We start from the raw sequence: 9,525 nt of genomic DNA, 5'->3' as shown, positions 1-9,525 counted from the left end.
ACAATACTAAACTATAAAAATATATACAATTACGATAAGTTACTTAACTATAAGACTTATACATAGAAGGGGCTAATTTTTGCTTAAATTCTTCAACACAGTCAGTCTCAATAATCTCATTATCTAATCTATTCCATTCTGGTACAGTTCTTGGGAGGAAGGAATATTTATATACATCAATTCTTGGTTGGTAAGGTACTAGTTTAAAGTTGTGTGAGTGTCGGGTCCACTAAGAATTTGAACTATTAGTGTTTGTTTCATCACAGAGTCCGCGAAGCGATCTGATTGGCTATGCCAACATTCCGGCAGTGGTCCCGGAATGTGTGCAACAGTGACCAGACGGTTTATTTGCCGCCCCCACACAAACCGTCTGGCACGCGAGACTAATATTGTATTAGGTTACAAGCGCAGATAGTCTACGTATTGGAAAATAGAAAAATAGCCGGAAGTCAAAAGTTCGACAAGTAACGCTCTAGTCACAGGTCAAAGGCGATAAACACTACAAGTCAAGGGGTCAAGGTGAGATTTTTCCCGATAAAGACTTTGACTGCAGTAGCAGATCTACCTGCAGCGTCGTGTGCCGACGTGACACCTCCTTGCTTCGGAGTTAACAGCTCGGAGTTGACTCAACAGCTCATGCATGCAAAGGGCAATGTAATGAGTATACAACTACAGAATGTGTTAGCATGATACAACTACTATTGTAGTGTACACACATTAATTTTGTGGTTCAGTCCATTCAACAATAATGATCCAGGCAGTTAGCTAGCTATAGCCGGAAAAGAATGATTATATGCTGTGTGCATGTTAACAGTTTTCATTTGAATCTGGCAGTTTTTTTCCTTGTGTCCATGTTGTCCTTAGCCAGTGCTTTGTAATAGTATAGTCAAAATGGTTTTGCAGTGTCAGTTCTTTGATTTGTTTGTAGTTGATAATCTTTTCCCTCAATGAAAGAGGATTCTGTTTCTTTGCCGTTGTCTCCACATTACAATCCTCCAGATTTAAAAACTGAAAAATTTTATTCATTGTTCTGTCCTTATTAGTAGTTAACTCTTCATAGGACACAAAAAACACCTTTGCATTCAATGGAATACCCATCATGCTTCTTTTCCATCTTTCCCTCAAATTTGCAACATATCCGACAAACTCTTGCCAGTCAATTTCAATACGCTCTTCTCGACTACTTTCATCTTCAGAATACCACACATCGGTCTTAAAGGCAATCTGTAGAGAGGTGTACGTGTCTAGCATATTTTCACGGAAAAGCACGATGACTGGGGGACACAATAGCGCAGCTAAAATTTCTTCAAAGCGAAGGTTACAAAATTCCATTTGTTCATGAAACAACTTGAATCCAGTGAAAGGTAACCATAATTTTCGGGGAAGAAGGGATGCTAATATGTAGTTAACTAGTACATAACTGCTCATTCCACACAGTTGGTGATTATTCAGAAATTTTCGATTCAACAGTTCTCCCAGGCAAGTGATTTTTGGATGGCCATTCAGCAGGAAGCGAAGCAACGTCGACCCGGATCTTGCAGAACTAAGAATTATAAAACTCCTGTTCATCAAAGGAATCCGCAATACTAGCTGCTTTATCACCGCTAGAATCCACCAGCATATTTTATTCCTTCCGACTGCTGTAAATACGAGCATATTGACTCAAATTTTGTTTCATAGTTCTCAGAACGATGGCTAGTTTTAGTTAGGTGGGTGCTACAGATAAACGGGCGTTAATTTCCCAGTGCAATTAGTTTACATAACAACATCTTGACCACAATAATGTATGTGCACTGTCTACTAGCTACTATTGCTAGTTAGCTATACATGATTCACGATTGATATATAGCTACAGCGTACATGGATGCAGTTCGAAGTAAATGTTTACATTCCAAATAGTTCTAGGAACACCACATTCAGCTCTTTAGCATTGCAAACTAGCTATACTTATAAATTTTGGTAATAAGCTGAAGAACGTAAAGGTGATCTAATTTGTAATCCATGCAATGGTCTTGGTTTTCTGTATGACGACGCTTCGTGAGTAAATATAGACTATGTGGGTTGCAATGTATGACTATTAGCTACTGTTTCACAAGTAGCTATAGCTTTATTATTTCGATCTTCTCAGTAACTACATCGGCCACGCTTATACTTTTCCCGTCTTCTTATTCCAAATTTCCTTTTTTTAACAGTGAAAAAATCAAGCGCGTTAATAGAATAATTCTATAAAAACGAACACATTAAACAGATACAAAATAAAATAAAATAGACACATTAAACAGATGAGTCAAGCTGAACCTCTGCCAAGCGCAGTTCAGCAGAGGTAGTGGGGCGCTCCACATGTACAGGTCTCGCGGTCCTACTACCCCTGTCTTCTTATTCCAAATTTCCTTCACAATAAACATAATTATGATATTATAGTGGTACACCAGAAGCATCAAAAGAATGCTGAAGAATAAGTAATGATTGTAAACAAACTCAGGAAACAGGAAATTGAAAGTAGTGTAAATTTTAGCACTTGCATGGTGTCCAGGAAGTAGTAAATGGAGCTGATACTCCGCCCATTAGCTACGTCTACAGCATGGAACAAATTAATTACAGGGATTCCTACAGCATGGAACAAATTAAATACAGGCTGTGCCTTTACCGGTACTTTAATCATAATCATAATCATAATCATAATCATAATTCCGATGCGTTGGCCGATGAATATCGTTACAGTCGTAGACGGGGAAATTTTCGCGTGGGGAAACAGTTTGCATTCTGCTCTTTGTACCGCGCGTGGGAAAACAGTTTCGAGAAACGTAATTCTGCTCTTATACTGGCGGAAAAGTTTATCGATTTGATCTTGGATACTATATACACTAAGCACGCAGTGTATAAGGAGGCGAGCAACTAACTATATATCTGACGCAAATGTTTCGCAATCGTAGCTTCCCCGTTTTACGGTATATGCCTTTATAGCGAAGGACTTATAATAAGGTAGAGGATGCAAAGTTTCCTTAATTATTTTATTCTATGTAGTAAAACGTAGGCGTAGTAACCAGGAGGCTATTGATTTTCCCGTTTTAGCTTGCAAAAGACCGAGATACTCTAATAGAACAGTCATTGTTCTAATAGAGCATTCAGTGGATAAAATCTCAAAAAGTTAAAAATTCTGCTACCTAGTGAGGTAACTTCTTTTGGGGCAATTAACAAAGCCTTTTAAGGGTAAAACACTAATGTACAAAAGCAAGTGTTTAATAATTAAATCATGCATGTGTACTTATAAGTGACTACAAGTGTAAACTACAATGTCTAAACTCCATGCAGTTGGGAATTGTTCTTGGTAAAAAGAATAATTGTAACAGTTTGTTCTAGCAAAGAGTGATTAACCCTGGTTGTGATTAGGGAAGATGGTACTGGTACATACTGTGTAGGAATGTGTATTAACTTACTCAAAACTTAAACATGCAGTAGAATCAAAGGTGAGTCCTTTCTACGAACTTCAAGTGATGGCCAATCCAATGTTAGCAACATGCTGTTTATACCATCCCTACAAATTATTCTCCAAGGTATGTTTGACACAAACCATGCAGCACAGTGTGTAAAAAGGGATAAAAACATGGTGCTATATCATCAATAGTTTGTGGATGGGTACCTGTTGGTGTGGATCCCAGATAGAAGAGCAGCATTCAATGGATGGTAAGACAATTTGTTTATATGAGTGTTCGTGTATAATAAATTATGTTGCATAGTTTTACAATCAAATATTTTGGTATTCCTATGTAAAGGAAAAAAGGAAAAAACCTTGTATACCTTATCAGTACAAACACACGATCAACTTAAAACTAAACCACAATAATCCAAAATCATCATCAGTCATTTGGTCTGAAAAATATCTAGGTGATTTTGAATACATTTAGAGGCTATGTTGTAACTACATAATTTGGTAAACTAATCCAGTAATTCACAAAACAATAAAATATTCCTTGATAAGCTATGTAGTCTATATGTGTAGGTAGCTATGGAAGAAACAAACTTAGACAAAGAAAAGTAGATGTTCTATCACTGAAAGACAAACAAAAATTAAACAAATACTGAATGGAGAATTGAACCAAGTAGTGCCAGTACATTTTATGATTATAGTGTGGGACACCATAAACTTACACATTTACAATATACTTTAAAATTGCACTAATCCAACACGATGAAATAGCATGAAGTATTTCAACAAAACACTGGTGTCTCTAGGGAATAACTTTAACGCTTTGAGTGTTGATGATACCTCCAATGGGTAGCTTATTGAAGCCACCCTACAACAATCTTTGTAGCTATAGGCTGAGCAAAAAAGCCTGACAAACTAAATGCATTAATAGGTATTGCATTGTAACTTCATGATTCACATTTGTGCAGGCTACTCTCCTCCCCACTATGATAATTATTATGAACTCTTGATAAAAGATACACATCCTTAATGCATTAAGAAATAGTATCCACTATTCCCATAACAATATCAGGCATACCATGCAACTTATTTCCAAAAGTAAGTAGTGAACAAGTTTAAAAATAATAAGAAGTACATTAATTAGAAAACCACCCTAAATGCACTGAACAAAAACTTTCACTACCTCACAGGGTTTACTTACCCTATAAAACTACAAATAACTCAGTTTAAAAATAACTTACAGTTGGTTTTCTGCCCTCATCGAAGCAAAGAACGATCGTTGCTATGGAAACAGATGATGTGTTTACGCCAAATTGACCACTAATTAGCATTATATTGTGCAGAAAAATTCGCTGAATGCAATGGTATCAATAACACTTTAGTTCAACCAAGTGTGTCTTACATAACTGTGCGAAAGTTGCTAGAATATAGGCTAGTAGTGGTTGCATATTGTGAAGCAGGAAAGGTTAAGTATTTAACAAATTCAAAAGTTTTTGAAAATAATATTTCAGAAATAATAGTACCAGTAATTACATTTTAGCATACCACGGAGTTATGAATGCTGGTTCATATGAAAGTTTCATGGTGGCCTGAACTAGCTATTTATTGTGTGTATTGAAAAGTACAGTCAACATGACTATGCACTCTAAATCCCACATCACTATCTCCACCAAACAAGACACACCAGACAGTATCACCCCCCAACACTTCATTATTCCAAATTCATCTACTGTAACATATCAATGGAGCTTCTACTCAAGAATAATTAATGAATGGAACAATTTACCCAATGCAATAATTGATCATGATGATTTAAACTCATTTACTAAAAACTTACTAACATTACTATAGACCTTTAAATTATTGTAGCTAGCTAATAATTGTAAATCTTTGTAAATTCTTTTTTTTCCTGAGCACATCAGCAGAGCTGCCTTCCCAGTAATAATAAATAAATAAATAAAAACATAACTTGTATGTTCAGAAAAGAAACTTTACAAATAATTAAACTTGTGTCAATAAAATTATAATTCATCTAAAAATACTTGTACAGATTGGGTTCCAATAGTGTTGGTGGGAAAATTGTCCCAATCATGGATTAATACTAGCTGAATTTATATAGCTAGTGATTTGCTCTAGAAAAAGACATCTCAAAACGGAGGGGTGGTGTGGCGGGTGGATTAACCACGTAGTGTTGGAAAAATAGCTAGAAATTTGATGAGAATTTAGAATTGAACAAAAAATATATCAGCTAGCACGGATAGTACGGATCAGCTATATAAGAACCGTGAGACGAGAGCGACTTAGCTATCTCCATGCAGCCAACTGCTGTTTTCGCTAAGTTGAGACAGTGCTTGTAGAAAACTATAATTAATCCTACCCAACTTGATTTCTCAATTACTACGAAAGCTGCTATAGCTGTGATAAAGTTTTGGTGTGTATAGCTAGCTAGTATAGAATCGTGTGGTACCACTGACCCGTCCATGTTTCTCGGTGTTGCTTCTACTTTTTCTAGCTGCTGTTGCACTTAATTTATTAATTTATTAATCAAGGTTTACAACACAAGTACTGAAGGTCTGTAGGACACCTGGTTAAAAAACTTTGTATTTATTTATAATGCTTTTTGATGCAGGAGAACCTGCATTATTGGTCTGTGGGCAACCTGTGCCCACAGCCAAATAGATCGACTATCACATCATGTTGACCATGCAGGGAACACGATTCAACCTGTCTTATTATTAAAGATGCAACTTTGTATATATACGTATTCAACCTGTCCCAATTACGTTATTATTAATGACGTAACTTTGTATACGTAAAAGTACAGTACATAACTAGTTGAATGTAAGCTTTGGATCAGTATAACGAAAATCTATTGACTGAAGAAACCAGGTAGCAAATAGATCCAATATGCAAGCAAACAAATTACCTTTGCGCAAAAAAATAAAGCTCGAGGAGGTTCCTACTGCGTGGGCGCATCATCGCGGTGGCTGGTCATTTGTGTTAGATCAACTCAAATATTTGCAAGCTAACGATGGTATTTTGTGCATTAGCTCTATAGAAGAGTGGGTTTTTAAGAAGAAGATTGTATCAGAGCCATGGGTTGGCTTTGTACATCAAGTTGCACAGAATAATTGTCCATGGTACCCCGATCTTGAGCGATTAGCCAAAGATTCAACATTTCTTCGCTCTTTAGATAATTGCCATGGCCTTTTCGTGTTGTCACGGGTAGTGAAGGAGTACCTAACTTGCTATCTAAAGAAACCTGTTCCTATCGTGCGAATTTTTAATCCTGCTACTCCTTCCCCAGAAAGCCTTGCTTTTGACTGGAAGAGATTTGAAGCACTAGAACAAAAGTGTGTGCTGCATGTTGGAAAATTTCTTCGAAACTATCAAGCATTTTATGACCTTGCAGTGCCTCCCACATATCAGAAGTGCCTCCTGAAATGTCCTGATGTTGACTTTAACAGATTATTTGACTGTGACAAACAAAAGATTGAACTGAAGGTAAATGACAGTGTAGTAATCAAAGAGAGGGTTTCAGATGACGAGTATGACGAAATGTTGAGCTCCAGTATTGTGTTTTTAAACCTCTATGATGCTGCAACAAATAATACTGTGGTTGAGTGCTTTTTAAGAAATACGCCTCTAATTATCAACAGATTGTCAGGTGTTGAGGAATATCTGGGAAGCTCTTATCCACTGTTCTATAATACACTTGAGGAAGCTGCTGCATTGATTTGCAACAATGAAATGCTCAAAAAGGCCAATAAATATTTAGCGGTGCATCCTGAAAAGTCAAAAATAACACCAGAAAATTTCATGCAAAGTTTTATCAGTTCTTCAGTTTATCGTGCACTGCCTTTGCCACCTTCACAGAAAACTGATCAAAAGCAGACAAAATTCCCTCAATTTGATGTCACTGTTATGATCATCCAATACAAAAGGGTATACAACCTGGAAAGGTTGCTTAAGTGCTTTAAAAATCAAGACTTTACTGGAACATTTGAAATGCTTATATGGAACAACAATGTGGAGACACAGGAAGAAGTAAAGAACATCTGCAATCCATTTATGAAGGAACTCAACATTCATTTGATTCAGTCATCACAAAATTACTACTGTGTGGTAAGGCTTGCTGCGATGAGGCTAATGCAGAGCAACAACCTGCTGGTGTGTGATGATGACATCATTCCTAAACCAAATTACATGTCTTTGTTTATATCAAAGTTGAAGCAATATGGTCCAAAGGCAGTCATTTGCTGTCGAGGACACATATTTGAGCGGCATAATCTTAATGAAGAGCAACCAGAACGACTTTGGGAAAATTATGAGCACTTTAAGTTTTTTGACGAAAAAGCTGCTGATCGGCAGGTTAGATTGTTAAGGTCTTTTTGCAGTTACTGTAAATGTGTTGCTTCATTTGTAGGTACACTTCTTCCATGCTAACAGCTGTCTCATACCACGTTCAGTGTTGTATTCCATTGGTAATTATGATATACCTGATCCAGATTACATTTTGATTGATGACTATTGGATGTCGTTCATCGTCTCTCACCACCTTAAGGTTCCTATTTGGAAGATTAAGGGAGATGGAATATTCACATTTACACCATGTGCAGATAATGTCAATATTGCCCTTTTCCACAACGAGGCTGTAAAAGAACAAAGGGTTAACTTTTATGTTTATCATATGAGGAAAGGATGGCCTGCCAGTGTCCCTCTACCCATACAGAGTACATAATGACTTGATCATATTTTGCTACCTATTTAAAGCTACTAGTTTATGTTAATATCTACATAATTTATTATAGTTGCACAATGCTATTACTAATGTATACTGCTACAATTCATATATAACACTATAATGCATAGCTAAGTATATATTTATATTCAGGAGTGGAAATGTTGCACAAAATTATTGAATGTACTGTCTTTTTTGAAAGAAATTCAACATGTATATATACAGCAATATCTCTCGATGCTGTCTTGGGCGAGTCATAGCTAATATTGCATGCCTTCTAGTGATAGTTATTGTACTGCCAAGTTCTCACCCAAATTGATAATTTATAGATATGTACATTATAAAGTGAATGCCAACAGCAACAGCAGCAAATAAAGGAAAGGCTGGACAATTCCTTATTATAGTGACTTTACAGATGTGAGTGTAGCTACTGTTTGAGGAAAGTATTACAGGATATGCATATTTGAGGCTTTGTTGAGAGAATTTGTGTCAAAAACATGATAGTCAAACTATAATTAGAAGATCCTTAATTCTGTACGTAACATGTTGTTAAAAGCAGTTTGTTTAACAAACGCTTCCCTAGTAGTGCATGGCAAGAAGAATTATGGAATTACGAAATCTGAAAATTGCAATAAATTAATTATGTATTATTGCACAACCAAAAACCTATTGGCTAAAATGATAAAATAGTAATACATAATTGATTAATTCCAGATGAGTTAGCTAGCTGCATGGCGTCTGGTTTTTAGAAGTAGCACAACATCATCTTGACACCATGGAGACTGAGTGAGACAGACACTAGAGTGAGACACCATATCTCAGTACCCTCATCTCAATACATGGTTAAACTCATTATGAGGAAAAAAGATTTTACCTGTGTCTCCTTCTTTTAATGCCTAGTCTGTATAACTATGAATTGCATGCATATGCATATATTTATAAAGTGTATTGATGCAATCACAGATTCAGAATCCTTGATCCCCTCTGGACAATAGTAGAGAACTTGATTCCAACTCAAATTGTAGTATTCTTGAGGAATATACAACAATCTTGAAATGAAACCCTATCTACTGCAATGGGATCAGTTTATTTTTTATTTATTTATTAAGGCTTTACAGCACAAGTGCTGAAGGTCTGTAGGACACCTGGCCCTACAGCCAGTTTAAAGTTGTTACAGAAAGTATGTTTGAAAGGTGGAGAAAGGAGAAAACATCCATGACTGGACCTGGGCAGCCTTGAACCTGCAGCCATCTGATTAACACTCGAACAATCTTAAATCAATTTTGGTTACCACAGTGATAGTGCAGAATTCTAGGTGTACAAAGGCTTATACAGGCTTACACAAAAATTAATGTTT

General features: G+C 36.3%; 2 protein-coding genes across 2 annotated transcripts; one reads left to right on the top strand and one right to left on the bottom strand.

Annotated features, from left to right (window-relative positions):
* Window positions 1-634: 634 nt before the first annotated feature.
* On the bottom strand, window positions 635-1,747 carry LOC136252923 (uncharacterized). The gene has a single exon (XM_066045509.1). The coding sequence runs from the start codon at window positions 1,654-1,656 to the stop codon at window positions 808-810; it is 849 nt and encodes a 282-aa protein (XP_065901581.1). The 5' UTR covers window positions 1,657-1,747; the 3' UTR covers window positions 635-807.
* Window positions 1,748-6,269: 4,522 nt separating this feature from the next.
* On the top strand, window positions 6,270-8,396 carry LOC136253425 (uncharacterized). Its single transcript, XM_066046097.1, has 2 exons — window positions 6,270-7,798; window positions 7,854-8,396. The coding sequence occupies exons 1-2, from the start codon at window positions 6,335-6,337 to the stop codon at window positions 8,166-8,168; spliced, it is 1,779 nt and encodes a 592-aa protein (XP_065902169.1). The 5' UTR covers window positions 6,270-6,334; the 3' UTR covers window positions 8,169-8,396.
* Window positions 8,397-9,525: the final 1,129 nt, after the last annotated feature.

This window comes from Dysidea avara, chromosome 4 (assembly GCF_963678975.1).
Source record: "Dysidea avara chromosome 4, odDysAvar1.4, whole genome shotgun sequence".
Taxonomy (NCBI): domain Eukaryota; kingdom Metazoa; phylum Porifera; class Demospongiae; order Dictyoceratida; family Dysideidae; genus Dysidea; species Dysidea avara.
The sequence above is the reverse complement of the archived record's forward strand: the minus strand, read 5'-3'. Positions and strand labels throughout refer to the sequence as shown.